Source organism: Borostomias antarcticus (genome assembly GCF_949987555.1).
Source record: "Borostomias antarcticus genome assembly, chromosome: 1".
Classification (NCBI taxonomy): domain Eukaryota; kingdom Metazoa; phylum Chordata; class Actinopteri; order Stomiiformes; family Stomiidae; genus Borostomias; species Borostomias antarcticus.
Window position 1 is genome coordinate 51,331,392 of NC_140234.1, and position 24,289 is coordinate 51,355,680.

At 46.5% G+C, this 24,289-nt stretch overlaps 1 protein-coding gene across 3 annotated transcripts; it reads right to left on the minus strand.

The window, feature by feature from the left end:
* Positions 1-1,181: 1,181 nt before the first annotated feature.
* On the minus strand, positions 1,182-22,718 carry cluha (clustered mitochondria (cluA/CLU1) homolog a). 3 transcript variants are annotated; one of them, XM_084442850.1, is made up of 27 exons: positions 22,437-22,718; positions 15,864-16,057; positions 15,570-15,741; positions 15,061-15,204; positions 14,568-14,850; positions 14,150-14,275; positions 13,791-13,938; positions 13,451-13,543; positions 12,812-13,246; positions 12,048-12,307; positions 11,525-11,871; positions 9,887-9,988; positions 9,572-9,672; positions 9,243-9,395; positions 8,937-8,999; positions 8,455-8,481; positions 7,934-8,178; positions 7,403-7,487; positions 7,163-7,316; positions 6,803-6,942; positions 6,496-6,576; positions 6,227-6,352; positions 5,923-6,044; positions 5,708-5,801; positions 5,091-5,225; positions 4,821-4,894; positions 1,182-4,600 (listed from the first exon to the last, which is right to left on the minus strand). In XM_084442850.1, exons 1-27 carry the CDS (start codon positions 22,570-22,572, stop codon positions 4,477-4,479), a joined length of 4,164 nt encoding a protein of 1,387 aa, XP_084298976.1. In that variant the 5' UTR covers positions 22,573-22,718; the 3' UTR covers positions 1,182-4,476. The 3 variants fall into 3 exon arrangements, with proteins under 3 accessions (XP_084298976.1, XP_084298974.1, XP_084298975.1); XM_084442848.1 differs by having other exon boundaries at positions 11,438-11,871; XM_084442849.1 differs by lacking the exon at positions 8,455-8,481 and having other exon boundaries at positions 11,438-11,871.
* Between the last annotated feature and the right edge of the window lie 1,571 nt (positions 22,719-24,289).

The window sequence follows — 24,289 nt, forward strand, 5'->3', positions numbered from 1 at the left end:
GCGCACGCCCTTGAGCACAGCCCTGCTTTTTTCTCTACTTCAGTTTTTATTTTTTTATAATAAATCATTATTCAACCATATAGAAACTGTCTCCCATTAAACATTAATATTTCTCACTTTTTTTTTTACCAATGTCATACAGTCAATCATGGGTTCTACTCCATGTGTTCCACTCTCATTATGGCTCTAGCATTTCTCTGTGCATCTTTGACATAGTCGACGTTATAGGCCTACTGTTATTGCTAAACATTTTGGGTCAAACGCCTTCAATGCAACTCTTCACAGAATACTGACAACAATATAGCCTACTAATTTGCACGATAACTAGCCTACCCGCAAAACTGATAAGACCTGTGTGTAATTATTTTATACATCTTAACCCTCGGCAGGTGTCCCAGTGTTCTGGAAGGTTGGCCTATACCTCCTCCGGATGGCCTACCACACATGCTTAATTCATGGCCTGTCCGCTGTCCGTCTGTCGGTCTATCCGGACCTTCCTCGCACACCGTCGGCCTGACAGTATTAATTTGGCACGCATGGGTATCCGCTGGTCCTGGACATACCATGACAGAACCGTTTTTTTAATTAATTTATCTTTTGGCTCATTTTAACATAAAATACTGATCCGAGCCGACAGCCAATAGAAATAGGCTAATGCTCCGAATAGAACCCCGCCCACAGCGTTCCAGCTGCCTTCTATAGGATTGTTTTGCCTGCTCAAGGAGCCACGAGCTGCAGCAGCTTTTCCCCAAAGTAGTGCGTCTGCCCTGATACAAACACTGAACTATTACCTCGCGCCAGCCTAGCCTACTCTAAAATTATTTTGCCATTCCTCAGCTTTGCCCAAAATTAGTGAGCGTTCCAGCTGCCTACTATATACTTGTTTTGCTCGCTCATTCGCTGCAAGAATGGGGAATATAATATGTCATAATTAACATATAATTAGGCTATATAATGGACTAAATGGTCAATTACTGATTGCTCCAACGGGTATCAAGACTAGCAGATAAACTGATTGGATGGGCTAAGCTGGAGTGATAGCAGATGTACAGTATATAGTTGGGTGTCTAGAGTTTGTTTAGGGCAGATAAAGTGATCCTATTGCTTTAGGTATAATGTGGGTGAGTTGTTAGCTATCAAAAATCCAAAGCAAGTGTTATTTGCTAGTTTTCTTTATTCATTTTAATACAAAAGCATACTCAGACCAAAAATAATTAGATTGTTATTTTTTGTAAAGAGCAACAGACACATACCACACAGCAAGGGAAGCAGACTTAAACACTAAGTGCGGGAATCTTGTCAGTTAAAGAAAATAGAGCACAAACAACTCCTCAGACAATTCAAGTTGAACAGAGTAGGTTAGACACTAGTTTACACTAGCGATGGGACTAGATTGGGGGGATTTTGTCCCCTAAACACCTCTTTCCCTTCCGATAGCCGTAAAGCAAGAGGACAGACAAGCCTGCTGCCCATACTCAGGAAAGTTTAGAATGCTGTTGATGGTTTCTTGTGCACTATTTGTGTGACCTATTAAGAGTAATGGGAAAGACAGACTTTGAACACAAATTGAAGCATGGCAGGCCCTTCTCACATTGAATGTCTGAGTACAGGAAAATAGTCTCACATGTGAATGAGTTGTGTTAAGCTGTATTCAAGTTCTCCAAATCGAGGCCTTATATTTTCCAATGTGTATTCTGAAAGGATCCTATTTATTATTTTTTAATTTGCTAGCATTTTCACCAAAAACATTCAGAATTTGTTTGGTTTCAAAGACATTCATGATGTGATTTTTTATATATCATTGAAATATCTGCAAGTGATAAATTGACAGTAAGAGTATATTTCCTTGTTTTGCAACATAAACCACAGGTCTGTTATTGCATCTTTACACAGTACTGAACCTGAACCAGACAGTAGTTAGGCCTATATTGAAAAAAATCACTATCATGCATTTACTTGAATATATCAGGAGGTATATTGCTACAGAATAACACAGAAATACAGTTGAATATCCCAAAATAACTAGTGCCTTTGTAATTAGAAGCACCATGATTTGATGATCCATGAAAAAAACATGTCTCTCTAGGCAGACAGAAGTATATTCTATTAGAAATTGTCAAAGCCACCAACGCATGGACTTTGAAGGGATTTCAACAAGTTCCAAGAAATGTTCAGTAAGTAGCAGTCTTTGTAATGTCACATTTGCATCATCAATTTACCAAATTTTTATTTTCAATCGTGAACAAAAGCATATAAAACATGTCATACACTAACAGTGCTATGCTTTTAACACCCTTTCTTAACACCCCCTCTGACATTACAAAAGCCTGTCTGTTTTTGAAGAAAACAATCTCTTGTGCACCACCCAATGGCCACTAATGGTAGAGACATTAACGTTCTAACTAAGGAAGTCAAATCAAAGGGGAGGAAACACAGATATACAACTAGTAGTAACCCTATGAACAAAATGGAGGCAAATATGAAAGGGAAAAACAAAATCAAGAGGCATTTCACCTTAAAAAGGCCAACATTTAAAGAGTCACAAACCAATACCACCAAAGTTCCATTTTGAACCATAAGTACAAATCACACCATCTTCTATTATTGTCCTGTCACTTGTTGTTTTTCTTCAAGAGCATTATAATCAAGAAAATAACTGTACTGTTTGTTCCTCATAACTGATATCCTTTAACTCTCACAAGGATTGCATTTTAGGGAAAAAAGCAAACGGAACCGAAACTTCTTTCCCACAAGTGCAAGGAAAATGCCGCACTGCTAAAAATGAATTGTGGAAAAATCAGTTCCAGCATCTCTATTGCCTCAATCACATACATTTAGACACAGCAACACTTTAGAAAGATATTTGCGAGGGATGGACACGTTGCATGTTTACAAGCGCACACTGACACGCACACACACAACTCCATTAGTCTTTTTTGGTTTAATTACATGAAGCAGCCCTTCTCAACCCTTATTTAGTGGTGCTGTGTGTTTGTATCCAGACAGCACATGAAAGTGCACTCAATACTGCTGAAGAAACAGATGTTCTGTTCGCTTATGGCCCATTTACCATCTATCTAGTAATCAATGGTACCAGAACAACGACACGACCAGTGGTCTACCATCCTGTCTAATGGTGGGGAGAAATTCATAATATATTGACTTCATGAGCAAGAGCATTTACATGGTGACCAAGCAGGTAACAAGAGAATCAAAGTTGCATTAGCCATCCCATGGTTTCACTATGTATAAAAATAAAACAGTTGGAAACTCGTGGTGTACTCAACCCAGTCATTACAACAATGCAGCAGCATTAGAATCCCAAAACCCTGGCCTGGTCTGATACCCTCTATGCCTACATAAATCACACAAACAAACAAACAAACATACATGCATCTGTTGATGTGGAAAAATAGAAGATTGAACACAGCTAATATAGATCTACTGAGCAAGCCTATGCTGGACGTCTTTAAACCTGCAGTTCCATTAACATTGATCAAGTACCTGTCTAAACCCCATAAACATAGATTTATACATCTTTTCCACAATATATATTTTCTATAAAACAGACATGGCTTAAATTAAAGGAAAATCGACAGACCTAAAATGGCTTCTTTTCCCTCCATCCCAATAGCTTTTACAAAACACAGCAGCCACCCACCTGGGATAAAGCCACTAAAAGAGCAATTAACACAAAGTACTCGAAAAGGTTGATGGGTGATTGGTGGAAGGAGGATAGAAGAATCCAACTCAGGACGGGGTAGTTTTACATTCTGTAGCCCGACATTAGAAATCTCTTAATTTAGTTGTTTCTCAGGTCTCATCTAGTGCACAGTAAAATGCCCCTGAGTTTTAGGACAGGGTGTGTGTTGTAATTTGAAGCACCATATGGGGCCATACTATTATGGGAGGTCCCAGTGTCTCATTAGCTCTTTTTTTTGGTGGGAGGGGAGGGGTCAGTATGGACCTGGGCTCAGAGTAAAGGGGATATGGTCAGGTTGGGGTGGTGAATGGTGGATAAGGCTCTGGTATACAATGTCATGGTCATCCTTGGTCTCCCTCCCCGGGGCCCTTCACTCACACATGCTTCCCTCGCTCACACACGCTTCTTCACTCACACACTAAAACACACACTCATTCACACGCCACACACAAAGCAGCAGATATCAGGAGAGACATTCGCTCTGATCCTTCGCCGAGTGCTTGGGCCGGGGACTTTTAGATTGCATTGATTCAATTTTTTCCATTCCTTTCCCACCCCGTATGAAGCTTCTCCACTGTGCTCCTTGAAGCTCCTCCTAAACCTCACCTACTGTGTGTATTTAGATGTTCTCTAGTCTGCCTGACCCCCCCCTCCCCGCTTGTTTCATTTTGTTCTCTTTAGACAGCTCGGCTCTAGGATCCACAGGCTTCAAGCAGATGGCTGTTGCATCACTGGCTCCCCCAAGAGTAGTAGTCGTGTTGGGGGTGCAGTCGTTAATCTATGGGAATTCTGTCCTCCAGCTCCAGTGGACTGTCCTCAGAGAGCTCCTCACCCTTTCCTGACTCCTGCAGCTGCCGTCTCTGGACCTCTGCCTTCAGGTTCTCCAAGTCCTTTTGGCTGCAAGAGGGGATACGACAAGGGTGACCGCTCTGCCCACTCCACACCTGAATGTTCAACTGAACAGATGGCTAAAGAAACTACAAACCGTAACCATAACAGCTGCTTGAATAACCAGTGATTAGACCATGGATGACGGGAAATCATCAAATCAATTCATTCTGCAAGTGATGCGTACAGCATGTCATTTTACTAGTGCCACTGAGTTTTGTCCCTTTACCTGAGAGGTATGAAGATGATGCCATTGATGATATTGAGCTGCTCCAGAACGCTGGCCATACTAGGAGCTGTGAACTGGAAAACATACGAGATTAAACATCGGCTCACAAGTAGGTTATTGGCCATGAAAGTAATAGAAAGCAAATATATTTAATCAAGTATTTCGGGAAAACGAGCTCCTTGGGCCGAATACAAGTTTAGTTTTATCTGATTTTGCAATATTGCATTCCAAAATGTCTGCCTATAATGACACATGTCCAAAGGTACTAACCTTGAGGGGCATGATGCTGGCGTTGGAGCCATTCTTGTAGATCTCGTTCATGGTTCTTTGTAGAGCCACTGCCTGCTGCGTGAGGTACTTCAGGTACTCCGAGCTCTCCTTCGTCTTCTCGTGGGCCTCCCCCACCTGAGAGAGGAACAGCCGGAGAGAACGAGTGTTTGGTAAAACTTGCATATTAAATCTTTCCTATTTTTCAGGTATTTAGTAGCCTGGCTTCGCCAGACCCAATTCGCAAAAATGCGAAGGGTCTGGAAACTCACAGTTGCTTTCCGATTCCTAAGGGGCGTTACCAACGGGCGTAGATCAAAATGCCTCTGGACGCAATTGGATAGACCTACAACCAATCAGCGAAAATGCCTCTACGGCACTCCTCTGTTCCGTGATCGTATTAAACCCGGCCCATATCAGATAAACGGTTGTGATTGGTACGAACAAATGTCTGTTCACGCGGATTCCATTAAAACGGTTGGATATCCAGACTGATCTGCAGAGTGAAATCGAATGTGAGCTCGCGAGATCAGGCTGGCGACGCCAGGCTAGGTATTTAGTTCCTTCAGCAATCTGTTTAAGCTACCTCAAAGGACATGATGTGAAAGACTAAGTCTTACCTGGTTCTTGTAGATGGTGTACCCCTCCTTTTCATGCTGTAGTGCCGAGCGGAACTCTGCCTTGCTCTCGTAAACCCGTGCAACCAGATGGTGGCTGAAAAACAGCAAAAAAACGCAAGAGAAAATACAGTTGAAAGAGACAGGAAGGGTGATGTACAGTGACTTTACTTCAGTTTTTTCTCAGCCACTAACGCTATACTCTCTCTACTCCTTACCTGAGGGCCACTTTGAGCGAGCGAGGCCCATGGTATTTGGAGTTGTTGGCCAAGGCGTTCTCTAGGAACCTCAGGGACAGGTCGTACTCCATCACACCGTGCAGCACCAGGCCAATGTTGCTCTACAGAAGGAAAAACCAGGGACCAGCGAGGGATAACAGGGTCAGGTATCAATAGAACGTCTCTACAAAGATAAAGACTGCCCACAAGGGTTTGATAAACAAGAAACATACACACACACACACACACACAAACAAACAGTGGATTAAATGAGCGAACAGTCAAGGAAGCGCGTCCCACTCACGTCTAGCAGTGCCATCTCAGGGTGGTCCTCCCCGCACACCATCAGCATGAGGTAGCGCCCGCGGTACAACAGTTTCAGGGCAGTAGACAGCTGGCCGTTGGCGAAGCAGTACAGAGCCAAGTGCATCTGGAGAGAGAGAGAGAGAGCGTGAGAGAGAGAGAGAGGAGAGAGAGAAAGAACCATTTAGAGTCAGTTGGGAATAAAAATAAAACCATATCATAAAGGGACCTTTTTTCAATATAATATCTGAATGAATGATGCACACTCACATATTCTTGGATAGTGTTGGGGTGCTCGATGCCCAGCACTCTCTCACTCATCAAGACGGCCTTCTGCTGGTTACTGAGAGCCTGGAGGCAAACGCAGTCATAACATCACAACCAGAATATGGCAGACGTCTGCAGTCATCAGGTATTGGCTACCATGTTGTCTGAGTGTACAAGTGTGTGTGTGTGTGTCGTCTTCAGCCTTTTAGGTTGAACCGGAATTGCTATACCAGTTTGTGTTCATGTGTTATTATGAAATGAGAAGATAAAGACGTGCAGATGTGTTTCTGGTGCTGGAGGAGGCCCATACCTCGGGGTGGTCGCCCATGATGTAGTTGAGGCGAGAGAGCAGGCGCAGGCAGGCGCAGATCTCCACGTGCATGGCCCCGTACACGTTGTTGAAGAGGTTCAGAGCCTCGTTGATCAGCTCACAGCCCTCCTTCAAGAAACCTACGGACAAATGGTTTCCATGATACCATACCCCCGACACCTTGAGTCAGCTGAAGAGTTGTATTGTTGCAATGTGTGCACATTGTTGTGAATTGGGTGAATAGAATTATTATCATTCTACAAATGTACTTTGTGGCACCTTGGGTTTTGTGTGTGTGTGTGTGTGTGTGTGTGTGTGTGTGTTTTGAGTAATAATACTCTACAGGACTAGTTCTCTCACCTTGCTGCACCTTGGCCTGGCCACTCTGGAAGAAGTGGAAGGCGTCGGAGGCTTTAGGGTTAACATGCTTCACCACTGGGAAGATGTTCAAGATGTCCTCCTCTGTGAACGCAGGCTTGTGGCGGCTGTCGAAGTTGTACTCCTTTATCAGGATCTAGCGGAGGGAGGAGAGGCAGGAGGACCGTCAGCATGGGGAAGGAGAGAGACCAGAGGAGCAGGGGAACGGGGTAGAACTGGTACCTGGATGCCTGCTTTAATGGAGATCTCTCTAAGCAGGGTGATCTTCTGAAGGCCGTATCTCTCCACCACCTGGTCCACACTCTCGCTGCATCAACACACACAAACAAACATTCAATTGCATTTGTGGTGACCTGGTAAAGTATGTTAGTTAGTATGTTATGTTAGTATGTTGGTAAGTTATGTTAGTATATTAGTTAGTTTCACCTGTCATCACATCAAGGTCCACAGTGGAAATAAGTCTGAGACTTTTGTTTTGTCTTTTTAAGCTACAGTATGATGTAATCATTTGTGGTTATATTTTTTCTATTGTCAAATAAACTAAAGCGTTCACATATTATGAATCTACATTTTCATAATGCGGTAAGCTCTTAGCAAGCATCGACTAATGCAAATTTACATGCTAAGATATGCCATGCTGCGACGTATCCCTTAGCTTTACTAGCTAAGCGTGCTACGTTCATTGCTTCCCAGCGGACAGCCAGCCTTTGCGCCTAGCTTAGCGTGCCGACGTCACGGCCAGGCCCAGCTCACCACTGCAGGGTGAAGTGGTAGTAGCTCTGAGCCTCTGAGGCGATGTTCTTCCACAGCTCGCTGGGCGTCAGGCTGGCCCACGCCGTGTTGTCCCCGCCGCCGGGGACCCTGTTCCGGCGTCTGCGGTTCTTGCGGCGTGACACCAGCTCGTCGGGAGGCAGGTGGGCCACGGCGTCTAGGAAGGAGCTCAGGAAGCAGTTGAGGAAGTGGCTGATGGCGGCGGAGAGCGCGGACAGCTCCACACCCTGGGAGAGGTGGAGGAAGGAGGAGAGGCGATAGATTTGGTGACTAAAAGTACACCTTTTCCCACTGACCTGCACGAATTTGCACACTTTATCTTATAACTTTCTTATCTTTATCGGATACACGTGTTTGTATGAATATATTATTTAGCTCCCACTGAAACCAGGTGACAACAGTCTAAAGAAATTGTCATGTGCAGACCCTCCTCCCTGTGCCCTCATTGCTTTCTAGAAGGATGTAGGAGTGCCCCAGCAGGGCCAGGCAGGCCAGGGTCTCACCTGGCGCATCCTGGATAAAGGAAGCGCCTGGGGAGTGAGAAAGTGCCAATGAGTCAATCGGTCAGTGGAAGTCAAATTAGAACAACTGGTTGTCATCTGCTGTTCGCCTGTTGCCGACCCGAGGCGGCCTTTCCTCGAGTGAGACCCAGGACCTTCTGACATCTCACGGAGCTCTGGACTGAGCATGGCGCCCCTTTGCCTGGATTCCTTATCTGAACCTTAAGGAGCTGATTTGAACCTGCCGAGACGACAGATCAGCCTGGGCGCAGAGACGGGGGACGAGGGTCTCTAGCACTCAGGAAGGCTGCCCTCCTTCTCAAGGGTACCGGCGTACGTGTGTGCTTTTGACTGTGACAGGGAGGAGGTTATCAGGGGGTACTTGGTTAGATCACAGCCCCTGGACCACATAGCCTGGCCTTGGGGTAGGGAGTGAGGTAGTCGGGGAAACTCTCCAGCCCCCTGCCACATTAGGAGATACTCACCTGGAGGTATGTCTTGAAGATATGTTTTGCACATCTGGTGATCAACTCACTGATTCCTATTCTCTGGAATAGAGCAAAAGAAAGAACAGTAGTCAATTCACTTCACAGGCTCAACGGTGCTTCTGGATTCAGAATGACCAAACACTGCCGTTACGGAAATGAAAGACATCCGGTCTTTATGGAAGCCGTTTTGCACGAATTGCTCTTTAGTATGATTCTCCTCTATCCTGTGTCTCTCACAGACGTCAGATTGAGGCTGATTCTCCTCTATCCTGTGTCTCTCCCAGACGTCAGATTGAGGCTCACATAGAAGTGCTCCAGCTGTGCCTTAGCAGGGGTCTTGTCCACAAATTCCAGCACGTTGCCCAGGTAACGGATGTTGATGCCCCTCTGATGTAAGGCCTCCGTCAGCGTGGCTCCGTCCATGGGCAGAGTACTGTGGTCCAGGCAGTCCTTCACCTGGACACAGGGACACGCACATACAGGTAAATGCACATACACACACACACAGAGGCAAGTCTGTCACACACTGATCAAACACAAGCAATCCACCAACTAAATGCATAGTCGCCTACACAAACACATGGTAAAGATAGTTTATGTTCTATCTGTGTGAGTGCCCTGTCCCTTCTCACCAGCGAAGGGATCTGACACGACACCAAGAAGGCTGCAGCGTCCTTCAGCAGCTGCTTCTGTTTCTGAATGTCTTCCGCACTGTCGTCAGGGAAACGCACGCCTGAAAGAAACGAGGACGCGCAATCAGAGGTTGTCTGATCTCACCTTCATCATCTTTAAAGAGCAGACGCCATTATTCAACATGTCTTGTCACACTGATATTTCATAAATATATAAATCAAAGGCTTTGAGGGCGCCGCAGAAATAATCACTAAAATTGTGCTTGGAATCTGCCCTCACTTCGAGGCTGACAGTGCTACATATTGTGGACATACCCGGTGAGAAGATGTCTGGGTTGAAGCGGATGTCGAAAGAGGTGTTGCTGATGGAGCCCACTGCTTTGCAGGCGTTGAGGACCACCTCTCTGCTTTTAGGGTCTGGAGGGAGGTGGGATCAGAGGAGAGAACAGGGACACAGGAGCAAAAAAAAAAGTGTAATGGTAATCTACTGAGCACACACCAAGGTACTGCTGATGGCATGTATTGATGATTTTAATCTGAGAGGTCAGCTGTAAACCACCAATACTGTGGATCACAGCGAAATCACACAAGGAATTTGAACATTCACACTCTGGACAAGCAGGCAGTAGAAGTTTAGTTACATCTGAGGGGCCAAACCACAACCATGCAAATCATCCAATCTCATAGATTCCCTTCTCGTTATAGGTCAACAATGTTGATTAATGATCAAACCAACCAATGGGGAACGTAATGAAGAGGTCAGGGGTGGGGATGTCCTGATCCAATCCATGGCATTGGTATCGGGCCGTTACTGGCCCAGAATGCCGGATCGGAGAAAAAAGGGCTCTGATCCGCCCAGCGAGTCACTCACGTGATAACAACAGTAGTAGCCAGTCAGCATGACAGCATACTTCATCAAGTATTCGAAAAAACACCACAAGGAGCAACACCAGGAATGCCTTGTGATTTATATAGGACAGGCCAATTATCGGTTTTAGACCTAGGCTGTTACCGTAGCTATTTGTTGAGACTGAAGACTGATATATGCGCCTGTAACCTACTGTGTGCCAACAATCGTGTGCATTTCCCAAATGGAATCAATATCACAACACAAAATTGCTTCCCTAGATCAATCTTGTATTAACTAAAATACCCGACAGGTTGAGCTGCTGCCCAACCCTAACGTACGCTGCCCAACCCTAACGTACACTGCCTGCGAGTTTGAGTTTAAAGCTGAACAGTTGTCCTGACTCCTGCAGTCTCCCTGCACACTTTTATTCCCCCCCCCCCCCCCCCCCCCCCAAAAAAAAGGGGGAACGAACTGTCGAATCTCTGGTTTGAACAGGCGAATCCGATTCAATTGACAAAATTCTGAGTTGGGCACAGACCTATTATTATTCAATTAAATAAATAAATATCAGATTGATATCGGTATCGCAGATGCCCAAAGTCCAGGTATTGGAAGTGAAAAGGTGGTATCGGGACATCCCTAGTCAGGGGTCAAGGAAGGGTTATTTGTTTTTTAAAATTGGTTAGGTTGATTTGAATTGGTTTGATTAGGGATAACTTCAGGTGCAGGGGTCCATGTGAGGCCAGGACTGGACAGGGACACCTAGCCTGGTGGAGAGAATCAACTAAGACACTAGCATTGGAGAGTTGACTTCGCAACACTGACCAACACGCTTACATACGTGGACAAGGGAGGAGGGACACGCTTGAGTACGCAGTGCACTTCCAAGCGCACACTCCCAAGCCGTTTACATTAAGGACACTGCTGTCACATAGGGATTTCTCCACCAGGTTGGCTCTCCCTGTTTTCTCCCGGCCTCCTCCATTTTCCTCCCTCACGTTTCTCTTCGGACGTACCGATGCCAGATCCGTCTTCGGCCGCTAAGGACTCGGCCAGCTCTTTAGCCTGGGCTAGCCCCGGGATGCTTTCCTCTGTCTCCTTACCCCCCAGCGGGCTCTCGCACTCGGTGTTCTGGGCGGCGGCGGCCTCCGAAGGCCCGTTGGCAGTGGTGGCGAGGGCGGAGCTTCCCGTCTCCTGTGCCTCTGGGGCAGCCTCCGCGGACACCTGGGCCGAAGTGGCAGCTGCGGCCTCGGGGGCGTCCGAGACGGTCTCCGTCTCCGTGAGGGTTCCTGTGGAGGTCTCGGAGGGGTCTGCGGAGGTGCGGGGGGTCTCTGTAGCGGGCAGGGCGGGGGCGACGCCGCTGGTCTCTGTGAGGGCGGCCATCTTGCTCTCCTTGTTGGCTTTCTGCTGCATGAGCTGGAGGGCTGCCATCTTCATGAAGAGGAGGTATCTGAAAAAGGACACGCGTACCGTCGGTCAGTCCAAGTTGAGGGACATGGACAAGTAAAAATTCAGTTACCAAAAGACACACCAAGGAACACTAGTGTTTTGGATTATTGATGTACACATAAAATACACAGTTAGTTCTCAATCCTCTTTCCCACACGCACACACATGACCCCTGACCTATGCTCCACGAAGGCTTCTATGAGCTCCTGTCGTAGGCAGGCCAGGCGGTGGCGGTGCTGGCGAGGGAAGCCCTGCCTGGCACTCTCCGGGGGCAGCTCCTCGCTCTCCACCGGCAGGAAGTTCAGGTCCGGGGGGAAGGTACGCAGCAGGTCCAGGATGTAGTGGCGCCCGTCGTTGCCGATGATGCCTTTACATTCCACGGAGGAGCACAGCTTCACAGACTCGTCCTTCTCGTTGAGGACGCTGTGTTTCTGGACCTGGTTGGAACACAGATGCGACCGTTTGGTTTACGACAGGGCTGAACCCAAATCAGTTCTTAGCCTCTATCCCACGGACATTCATATTGAAAAGCCGCCGCAGTCGACCTGGTCACGGCTCTTCTCTGTCCTGGCCCAACAGTGGTGGAACGAACTGCCCACTGACGTCAGGACAGCAGAGTCGCTGCCCATGGTTCGCTGCAGGCTGAAAACTCACCTCTTCAAGAAGTACAACTCTGACCCTTCCTCTTAGCACCTTGCAATTTTACTTTAGCACTAAGTGTAAGTATGCTTGTATAAAGAGATGCACTTATGAGTTCTGGTGAGAAGTAGTACACTTGACTACCTAGGTTGAATGCACTTATTGTAAATCGCTTTGGATAAAAGTGTCCGCTAAATTACTAATGTAAAGGGGTAAGCAAGACACCCGATTCAAGTATCAAGAGGTAGGCAGGAAACAGGAGTCAAACGGGGACTGGGAAAGTCACTCCTGCTCCTCCTCACCTTGAGCGGTCGGCTGGTCTTCTCCAGCAGCTCCAGGTACTTGGCGTGTGACACCACCGTCTTCCCAAAGTCGATGGATCCATAGATGACGCTCTGCTCCTGCTCGCGCTCCAGGATCCCGGGGATGATGGACTGGGCTGTGACGCGGTAGCCGCGGTAGTCCACCACCACCGTCCCCAGCGTGTACAGGCCCTCCACGTCCACGGCGCCGTACGCCCGCACGCCGTTGAGGTCGTTGGTGGGGGCGGCGTGCGCCGCGGCGTCCCCGCCCAGCTCGCGGTAGTGGTCGCGCACGTCGAAGCCCAGGCTGAAGAAGATGTTGTTCCAGATGAACATCTGCATGCGCGTCTCCTCGCCGGGGTTGATGGCCATCACGTTGCCGTCGATCACCGCCATGGCGCCGCGCGTAGCGGCCGCCGCAAAGTCGCTGTGGACCTGGTGGGAGGGAGGCAGGGCGTTGGGAAGTCTTGAATACAAAAAACAACCCCCTAGGGCTCCGAGTATAACTGAGACGACTTTCAAGGATTTAGATTTGGATTGTAGAAGAGGGAAGCTGGCAGGATGAACAACACAGCAGCAGAGCTACAGACCAGCGGCCAGCAGGACGGGTCAGTGGGCGCTAGCGGTGCTTCGCTGTACCTTGAAGATGGCCCTCTCTCTCAGGAGGCGTTCTGGCAGGTTCTTACGGGCCAGTTCTCTGGTCGTTTGGAGCTCCTCGTTCCAGTCTCTCGTCTGCAAACAAATGGACCCCACACGATTGATTGACTGATTGATTTTATTTATGGATGTAGCAGTGAAATCCAAGGAATAACAGATGTCTTAAAAGCAGGACAGCCTGTAACACATACCGGTAACATCCATGAAATCCCCTAAAACAAGAAGCAACAAAAACTCCACAAGCGCCAAGACTGTTCACCACCATCGCCTCATCGTTTCTCTTCACCACTGTGTGTGTGTCCGTGTGCGTGTGTGTGCTCACCTGTCCAGGTATGTGCTCCTCGTAGCCCAGGCGGGAGGTGTAAGCGTCCTCGGCCCTCACACAGTCCATGGCGTGGTCCACCATGGGGGCGGTCCAACTGTACACCTGGAATGGCGTGGCTATTCTCTCAAAGGGATGTCTCTGCACCCTGCAGCCCAGCAACAGAAAGACATGTGGACGATTGGACAGTGGGACAAATTCCCTTTCAAGTTTAAACATTAGAAAAAATGAAAAAGTACGGCATCGTCAAGGATTCCAGGGAGCCAAGTGCTGTAACTTACTTGAGAAGAGGTAGAAGAGGAGTGGAGAAGAGGTGAGAAAAGAAGAGAAGGGGAGAGGAGAGGGAGAGGAGGAATTACCTTTTTTTCTGCATAGCAGTGAAGTTCTTCTTGAAGGCCGGGCTGATCTGACTCAGGAGCTCCACCAGAGAGTGACTGAGGAAGCTGGGGTTGGCTGGCTTAGGGTTGAAGGTGTAGGTGGTGGACCTGGTACGCACGCGCACGCGCACACACACACACGCGCACACACACACACACACAAACGCACACACACACACAGGTCACAATGACAATGTCCACAGTGACCCTGCCCCTAATATGCAGTAGTGACATTGCGCTCCGCGCTTTAATCAAATTTCAATGACCTCTAGAAAAACAAACTTTCATTACACTTTGGCTGCCATCCAGAAATATTGCTCTATTGCTTTAACCCCCCCCCCCCCATCATCCTCCACCCTCCTCATGGCATGACCCAGCTGGGCGGAGTCACCAGACTCACTGGTTGAGGTAGAATCCGCGGGTGGAGGCGGTGATGCTGACGTGGCGCTCCTCCACCGTCACCATGTACAGGTACATGAGGTCTCCGTGCATCTTCCTGTTCCCGGGCGGCGGGTTCCAGCCGCTCATGGTCAGGACCTTCAGGCACTGCATGGGCTTCCAGTCCTTGTTCTGCGGCTGGAGGGGCATCAGGGGGCGGTCCTTACTGCCGGGCAGGATGTGCTCTGGCGGGGTGCAGTCGATCTGCTCCAGCTCGCCGCCCTTCTTCTTCCGCCTGCCGCTGTCTGCAGCAGAGGAAACAGGAAGTGGATGTCGAGGATGGGTCACACGCTCGCGCACGCATGATATACGCAGGGGGGGGGTTGGCCGTCTGTGTGGAACGCTGGCCGTCTCTGTCCCTCAGCTCCTTATTTTTGGCACGTGCGTGAACACGCGCATGTAGGAGTGCGGGGAGACACACACGCAAGCGCGCTGGCAAACACACGCGCACGCACCTCCGAGGTCGCCGTCGGTGAAGACGCTGAGGAAGGAGAGCGAGTTGCAGTCCACGCCGTTGTACGAGTCCGAGGGGTCCAGGCTCTTCAGCAGGTCTCTGATGTGGCGCACGTGGATGCGGGCTTCGCGCACCGTGTACGGCTCTGAGGAGAAGGTGACGCAAAGAAGAGAAACTGATGGGGAGAAAACAAGAACCGGTCCGGTTTTCTGGCTTTGTGTTTTGGCGGCCTCTACAGGCACACAGAGGGCCTGCGCTGTGACCACAGGGAAGCATTTAAGGTGCAAAAACGGTAAAGCGGCCCTTCGAAAAACACGGAAGATGCGTCTCAATAAGCCTTTATGGATTTTATGAGTGTAAGCAATACGGTCATAGCTCGCCTCCACCCTGGCCTTAGACAAGCTAAGGGCAGCTTACGCCTGTGCAATTCATTCAGATCAAAGAGAACTCTAACTCGATTCGCCCTACAATCTTTAGACGGGAGCCGAGCCAAGCCGGAGCCCTCCGTACCTTCCACCACTCTCAGGAGAGAGCCCTCCTGCAGGCCCTCGATGGACTTGAGCTCGGCGAAGTTGTCCAGCACGTTGCCGTCCAGCTGCAGGGAGAAGCAGGTGCGGTGGCAGGTGTCCTCGCGGTCCATCAGCACCTGGTGGATCTCCTGCACCATCTCCTGAGGGGACACCTGGAGACGAGAGGACGGGCTGGCTCATCCCTGACTCATCCCTCTCCCCGCTGTCCAACCCCCATCCCGTCTGACACCCCGTCATCCCCTTATTGTTCATTTATTAGACGGTCTGTGTGTACCTGGAGGTCGAAGGGCTCTATCCCAGGCGCCTGGATCTTCACGGTGAACCCCGTGTCCTGGATCACGATCACTTCCTGTTCGTTAGACTCATCCCCGCCGTCTGTGTCGCAGCCCCCATCCTGCTTGGACTCCGCCTCCTCGGTTTGGTCGTGTGTCCCGTTCCCGTTCATCACCACCGTATCTGCACCGTGCCCTGTGATTGGACAGAGGGAGAGACATTCATGTAACCTGCCATTTGATGGGCCAGTCTCAATTCAACCATTAGACCATACACACGTACTTGTAATATGTGAAGTGACTTAATCTCTTGTAGACTGTATAACACAAAAATCACAACTTAGCAACACAACACACATCATCAAAAAAAGGATAATGGAATCACACTTGGAAGAGAGCCATAGGCTATCGGCCATTCAAACAAGCAGCCATGCAATGTGAAGTATCTTGACAACACAGTGCATCGAATGGTGCCAAACAGCTAGCTGGGTCACACAAGAAGTTAGTCCATGCAATATTGATGGCTCTGCGCTGAGCAAACAAAGCCCACATATGCTGCTGGATTCCACCGTCTGTTCCTCTAAACTTAGCAGTTCGGACAACCATGGATGGGACTTCTGTCATATATACTGTAGTATACGTGTAGCTGTTACAGTGGGAAACGGACCGGCCTAAGAGTACAAATTACAGTACACTCATCATTATGTGGTCGTCCGTCATAAGGTCGAGAAACTCGCGCAGAATGTTCCAGGTACGACAACACATTTGGGCTAACACCCAAAATAATCTGACAGGGAAAAAAGCAAGGATTCCTATCAAAAACAGTCTTAAATAAGAGACGTTGTTACCTTCGCCTCCACCCAGAGACGTCAAGGCCAAAATGATCGGCTAAAGCCACAGACCCGTGATGTTGTAATGCTGAGGACCTCGCCATGAAGCCCTGAGGGGGCTGGGCCATTCCAGAGGATTTCAGAATTCAACAGGCAGGTATGAGGGGCCTCTCTTTCTGCCACATCACTGGTCATTTGGCATGACTGGCACATAATTGTAGCAGCTCTCCGAGGCAACTGGTCAGCCAACCACTCAAGGATTTGATGATTGCTCTGCTCCTGTGGTGTAGTGAAAACCCCTTGATGATGCTAGAGGGTAACGGCTCGGGACCAACAGCTTCATAGCTATTCTGAATTGTGTAATAATTCAGTTTAGTTGATTGAGGTAACCCCCCCACACTAAATCTCTAGGTATTGAACTACTCAAAGTCTATTCCTCAAAGTTCCTGTTTTGACACTTCAACAATAAACTTCAGTCTGACGGAGGAGGTAAGGTAAAACAAATGACAGCGATTGGGCTGCTGGCCAGGCAGAGTGTAACACCAGAGAGTTGGGTCTGTGGTAGTGGGGAGGCTGTTTCCTCTGCCAGACAACTGCTGCAGCGTGTTGTTCACAGTCAAGGGTAACGCAGTGTCAGGGTTAGCACCACAAAGGGGTAATGGGTGGGGGCAAACAGCTGGCCCTCGCCTCATGCCTCTGGGTGGGGAAATCCACTGAGAAAGAGAGAGGGGACTAGAGAGAGAGGGAGAGAGATGGGGGGGGGGGGAGAGAGACTGCATGCTCTGAATACCAACAGTTGACAATGCAAAGAGAACTAAAAAAGCAGCACAATGGTGCTCATGATGGGACCATAATGTTCCTCGAGGAGGAGGTCAGAAGTGAGCCTCCAGGAGAGGATCAACAATGTTTTTACTGGGAACTGGAAGGGGGACTTGTGATGCATCTCTCCTTTGCCTAGAGTAAGCATCTTGCAGAGGCCAAGGAGAATTCCATTTGATTATGATCAGCTTTTATGACCGTCATATTTCTGACCTGATCCAAGTCACAATATTTTCCTCATCATCCACTCCTTCTCAATGCATCCCTCAAGCTTCTCAATTCATCCCTCCATCCATCCCCGAGTTTTTTTTGCAGGCCCAAGCTGGCAAACCATGCCGTCTTTAAAAGGGCAATATTCACAGCCTGCTCCATCGGAAACAACAGGCAAAGTTAGAAACCATTTCTTCCATCAAAAGCCAGTTAACAAAGCACACAGATCTATGAAATTAGCCTGGGGTCTGTATGTTCTTTAGGACCGCGAATGGCATTAGCAAACTTTGGTCATTATTGACTGGTCGCAAAAACGTAATACAATTGTTCTCCCAGTTGCCTTCTTGGAGACACACTGCACAGCCTTCGAAAAACAGAGCCTGTAAACTGCTGAAAGTGACTAGTGATACAAGACACACTCCAATTTCATAAGCATGCATCTTATGCAAGACTCACAGAGTACCAACTCAACTCACTGACCAGGCATTCAAGGTAAAGACGATTAGATATGTTGATTAATAAATAAGCAGCTCTGACACCTCTCTAGTCTCTAGTCAATGATTAGATTGGGGGTGGTAGTAGCTAGCTGAGACATACAGGTAAACCATTTAAAAAACAGTGCACACAACTCTCCCTTAACCTGACTTCCTTGAGATTGCACAGTAACCAAACACGTACAGTTGGGTCTCTCAGGGGCAGGGAAGGGCCAGTTAGTGTTACAATGATGAAAATAGACAAAGGGAACAGTCAGATAATTCTGAAGTTAATAGCCATGGCAGAAATCCCACTGCTATTTGAACATTCCCTCAAGGTCTGGGGCACTAGTTCTCTCTCCCTTGAGAGGCAGCTAATCATTGGTTAGCGGCCTTCTTTTGACTCACCCTATTTTAAGCGGTTTCATCTCAAGGTTTGGCGCAGTTTGAGCACACGTCTTGCTTTGACTACAGATGAATTAATTCACCCATCCACTTTTCAGACCTTGACATAGGTCTGCTGACCATGGCTGCTGGCATGACAACACGACACAGACAAGCGAGTCAAAAGAAAATCCCAGAGCGAGGCCTTTTCAGTAATGAAGAACCACGGTTTTATTCAGGGCTCCAGAGAGCAACAATTTCTCTGTCCAGTGCCACTGAAATTGGTCTTTGGCCGCACCAGTGCTAGTACAGCCTAGGTCAGATTTACATTTCCTTGTCTTTTAATTTGAAAACCGTGGCTTTATAGAACAGCAGTAATGTGCATTATTTTGTTATCCTGCTGTAACTACCAGTTATTTTGTTATGGCTACCTGCATTTCTTTCGTCCTGCTCCTTCCTCGAACTGCGTGTAATGGCAGGTGCAAAAGCGCACATCCATGAAAGGTCTTTGTAAATGAACCCTTTACTGCCTGCCTGGTTTAGTTGACTGTATGATACGTTGTCCTGTTAGCAGTTTTGGCTCCCGTCTGTCTGTGTAAAGTAAAGTAAAGGGGCCATGAGGAGGAAAAGCTGTAAAGGAAAAAAGTAATGCAATGCACGGTTGTTATACTGTGTGGAATATTTATATATGTATTATATATTTTATAATATTATATTTATATTTAATATCTTTCAAACGAAACAATATAGATTGTAGACCCATGTCCTTCACATTTCATTTGAGTGCATAAAAAATGTGGTAATTGAAAGGGATTTTTATTCATATTATCTTACGAAATAGAAGTATAAGCGCATGCAATGCTAAACAAATGCCTGTTGTGCGATACAGTTTCTCCGATACAATACAGGCAGTGGTTTAATTGTTCGGGCCAGTCATTTTGAAAAGCCAATGGCCCAGGTCATTAGTATCAAATGTATCTTAATGTCCTAATGCCCTGCACAGCAAACCAACCTACATTATACATTATTAATGTGCTCTGATTGGTCGAGCTGTGTGTATCAAGTCAAGTAATGTTTATTCAATGTAACTTTTTCACTATATTTCAGTATAGGCTTATAAACAGTCTATGTACTTTGATTTCAAAGCAAATCTATAGGAATATCTGGTCACTCCAGTATGAAAAAAGCCAATGTGCTGGTGCCACTAGCTAAAAAGGTTAGTGACACCAGTAAGAAAGGTTAGTCTGGGGCCCTATTCATACACAATGGCAACCTCAGACAGACAATGGTGGAATCCTTACTGCAGAGTCATGCTTCTGCAAAAGTTTCACAACTAGAACAAACTGAGCATGAGGATTGGATTGGCTCCTAAGTGACTTGTGTTCCAAATGAATGGGATGAATGGGATGACCTTGGGTGAACAGGAAACATGACAAGAGGCATGGTCAGGAAAACAGAATGACGGCCACACAGTGACCCTGAGGATTAGGCAGAATGACTCCTCACCCCAGAGGAGCCTTAAGCCCCTTAAAACCACTGTTGAGTCTCCTCACCCCAGTCTGTCTAACTAACTTGTGTTGTCTGTCAAAACAATGGCTGGCACACCCCACTGCAAGCATTGATACTGGTCCAACTGTCATTAAGGTAGTTGTCAAACTGGGGTAGGGTTTTCTTAAATTAGTTGTTTAAGAAACTAACCAAGGGTGATGGTGCTTCATTGAATCACAGATAATAAAAATGTGGTCGAAGGGGAAAACATAATTACGTCAAATTTAAAAAGGGACGGTCGCACATTCCATGGCTCCAATGCAAATAGTATACTTAACTTGCTTTTACTTGCCCTGTGGAAGGCAGCAAAGAGTAAACTTTACTTGCTTTTACTTGCCCTGAGGAAGGCAGCAAATCGTATACTTTATTAAGCCAGCGTTCGAAGGCAAGCTGCTTTCCTCAGGGCTTGGCCCTGAGGCCGAAACGTTGGCTTAATAAAGTATAGTACTGTATATGCATTGGAGCCATGGAATGTGCGACCCTCCCTTTTTAAATGTGCGATTGTGTCCTTGGGTCAGCACCCCACCAAATTAGGTGTGAGTTATCTTTCTATTTACCCAAGAGAAAATAATTATAGACAGATTAGGAAATTAATTGAAATGTGAATGCATACTGAAAGTTGAGAATTAGTTGCCATTCCAAGAACCACATAGCTGAAACTAAAACCCTTCTCCAACCTTTCTATCCAAAGTTCTGTGTTCTTCTCAGCATGAACATGTCTTCTCAATGTGTTAGTATTATTAGCCTACAGATGAAGAGCACAAGAGCCACTAAATACACAAGGCTATCACTAAGGTAACTTCAATAAAAACACTACGTGTGGCTGGTAGGCTATATCATACACAAGCAACTACACTGTCAATCTACAAATCATGTAAAAGGACACATTTCTCTCAGTTCTATATGGCAGAAACAGAAGGTAGCGTAAGTTAGTATACAAACTCAAGGTCCTGTTAATGATAGAATGGTTTTGACAGGGCTAGCTAGCTAAAGTTGTATAACTCGAATGAACTGACAATGGATCTACTATTAATCTGGTTGCCATAATCATCATACTTCATATAATGCAAGCGATTTGTAGTGAGATGTGAAATCAACTTTGCTTTAACGGCACTTACCGGCCTTATGACTCGCTTAATTAGTAAAGTATAACCTTCTCTCACCGTGAATGCACATGACTTTTTCCTCAGAGAGACCGCTTCCGCTTCCCGGTCGAGGAACAGCCAACCTCTCCGGTTTTACACAAGGGAGGGGTGGCTTGAAAGATAAATCGTAAACCGACGGGGGCATTTGTGACCTAGTTACATCCAAATCTCTAGGTCACAACAATAACATTCTTATGATGAACTACTTTAACCAGAAATAATATATATGATAAGAAACCACATTAGGAGCTGTAATCATGTCGAAAACCCCCCTCTGTTCTTACTTGATTTGTGCAGTTCCACTGAAGGTGACCTTGTTCATTGGTTTGTGGCTGCTGTCGGAACATGTGCGGCAGGACCAGCGCACTTTATGTTACGATATCTTATGTTTGTCTAGAACTGTTTGCAGTGCCGTTTCAATTTAATCTAACGCCGCACCCGCAACTTAGACCACTGACAAACTAGGCAACATCATTACTATGAGGCTAGCAAGCTATCTGATTCACATTCATTGCTAGTGTGCTATTAGCATTGTGAGGCTAGCAAGCCATCTAGTCCACATTCATTGCCACACTCATTGCTGACGTGCTTTTATTAGTAAGACGGCTAAATTAGTGCAGCAATGGAGTTTCGCGTGTCTGATTGAGCCACTAATATTCCGTGAGGGTAATTTGAATCCTCGACCTCTTGATAGTCCCATTGTTGATAGTCATCAATTCGCTGGATAACGTTAGCTTAGCTAGAGTTGCAATAGCCAGGGCATTATCAGCAGCTCACGTCAAACCAGTTTAGCATGGCAAAGTTAACGGTCGTGTCTCTAGGCTCGGCTGTCGCCATGAGCCAATAACTTGTATGGCGAGCTAACGTAAACTAGTATACTGAGCTGACAGTGGCTTGAGTGACTTTGCACTAGCTGGCAAGCAATCATCCTCATACTGATTGAAACGTGAAGATGGTTCCATGCACAAATAGCTAACTAGCTCGATAGCTCATCGCACAGAGAACTGATGCAAAGTAGCTAGCTATGCTAGCTAATGTTAGCTAACTAGCTATTTGCACAATGACATTTAGGTGAAAAGCAAAGTGCTGACCCACAGGTAGCTAGCTAATGTTAGCAAGCATTATGAGCTAAGCTAGCTAGCATATTGTCCAGCTTTGACATTTACCGTTACCGCAAGCACAGGGGTCTTTAAGTGATGTCTTGGTGGTCTCTTTAACGTCCGGCGTCTCTCCTTCTTCTGCAAGCTCAACTGTGTTACAGTTGGGTACTGTCGCCGGTATGTCATCCGTCTTGCTCACCATTATTTGGCAGTCAATGTAACAGCTAGCTATCAAATGTGGCAACAGAAATCCGTTGCTCAAATTGACAATGTTGACCCGAAAAATGTACCTTCTTCAGCTATCAGGCCGTTAGCTAAGACCACAAAAACAAGTCTCCCAAGAAAGGACAGTGCTTGACATGACAATCACACGTGGTTTTCTCCTCCTCCCCTTGACCTCTTTGCCTTTGCGTTTCTTCCCTCCCCTTACGTCCGGCTACGGAAAGTGCACTGTTCAATGTATGGAAACGCTTTTTTGAGAATGTTCCAATGAAACTAGAAAAGGATGCCCTAAGATGCACAGCCCTCCGCCCACGATGCGTGTCGCCAGCATGTACAGTTGTCGAATGTAAGGAAGCTGTAGGCCTATTTACACACACGAAGAAAAAAAACAGTACATCCATTTGAGTCAATATAGGAGAGTTGTAAAAAAAAAAAATAATAATAATTGAGCAAGCTCCTGGAAATTTTTGACTAGGCCTACTGTATTAATGTAACTGATGTAAGATCTGTGGCACAAACCAAATTAGGGATGCACCGATATTAACATTTTGTCCGATACTGCTAATAGATATTAACTGTTATTATGGCCAATAACTGATATTCACCGATCTGTATAAAAACAAGTTTCTATGATAATTAAATGTTATAGGCCTACATAATGAAAAACATATGGAAACACTCTCTATTTCCAAAACATTTGAAAAAGCCATAAATCATAGATTTACTGAATTGTTTGCTCTCAACAACTACACACAACAGCAGCTAGACAGAAATCGGCCCTGTTTTGCACAACGGACTGATACTGATATATTTTAAAATGCTTAACATCGGCCGATACCAATGTGATTGCTGATATATCTTGCATCCCTAAACAAAATCTTTTCTGATACAATGTATGGGAATAAATATTAGCCTGCATCCTATGGCTGATGTATTTGTATTTACTGTCAACAAGGTGGATTGCTAGAACAAAGGTACAAAACCACATTCTTCATTGTGCTAAATAGCCCAAGAGCTCCCATTTCTTGACTACTAAAAAGGTCACATTTGATTGTTGCTTCTGGTAATTCACTTCAAATCAGCCTGGGTGACCGCAATGTGACAATTCACCTGATGAGTGCTTTAGACTGCCTTTTTGGATCCATAAATGATCCAGTATGCATAAACAAAGAAATAACCAACACAACAGGTTGTAGTCAATCCTCAATTTTATTCCAATAAAGTGTACAGCTCTAAGCTCTACAGTAGGAAGCTAACACAGTATATGCGGTAATCAAAGACAGGATAGTAGGGTTTGTTTCACCAAAGAACTAGATGACCTTTACCCAAAAATGAGATTCTCTTGCTGCCAGAGGCCCATGCATCTGTCCTTCCTCCTTCCCTCTGAGAAACCATTCATCTGATATGACTGGATTGCTGAACAACTCACTGTAAGGAGGAGCACACGTTTTCACCAATCCAGTCATGACAGATTAGAAATTACCTTGAGGGACAGAGGAAGGACATTTTACGTTTTTGAATTCCCAAGTGTGTCAGAGGGAGCAACGAGGTGTCATACTGCTTTATTGCTAAAAACAACAAAATAACATACTCAACCAAGATGCGATGTAATATGCTGCCAAATACATTAAAGCCGTTATCTTGCATCTCATAGTACACAATTCCACCCACTTTGTTGGGCCTCAATCAAGTCGCCA

What these genes read in the sequence shown, in the direction of transcription:
- cluha (XM_084442848.1), bottom strand. Translation starts at nt 22,572, where the DNA reads ATGGTGAGCAAGACGGATGACATACCGGCGACAGTACCCAACTGTAAC. An exon ending in CACAGCTGGAGCACTTCTAT is followed by an intron (nt 9,000 to 9,242) that starts GTGAGCCTCAAT and finishes GCTCTATTCCAG; the next exon opens with AGAATAGGAATCAGTGAGTT. An exon ending in TCGCTCAAAGTGGCCCTCAG is followed by an intron (nt 5,802 to 5,922) that starts GTAAGGAGTAGA and finishes GCTGTTTTTCAG; the next exon opens with CCACCATCTGGTTGCACGGG.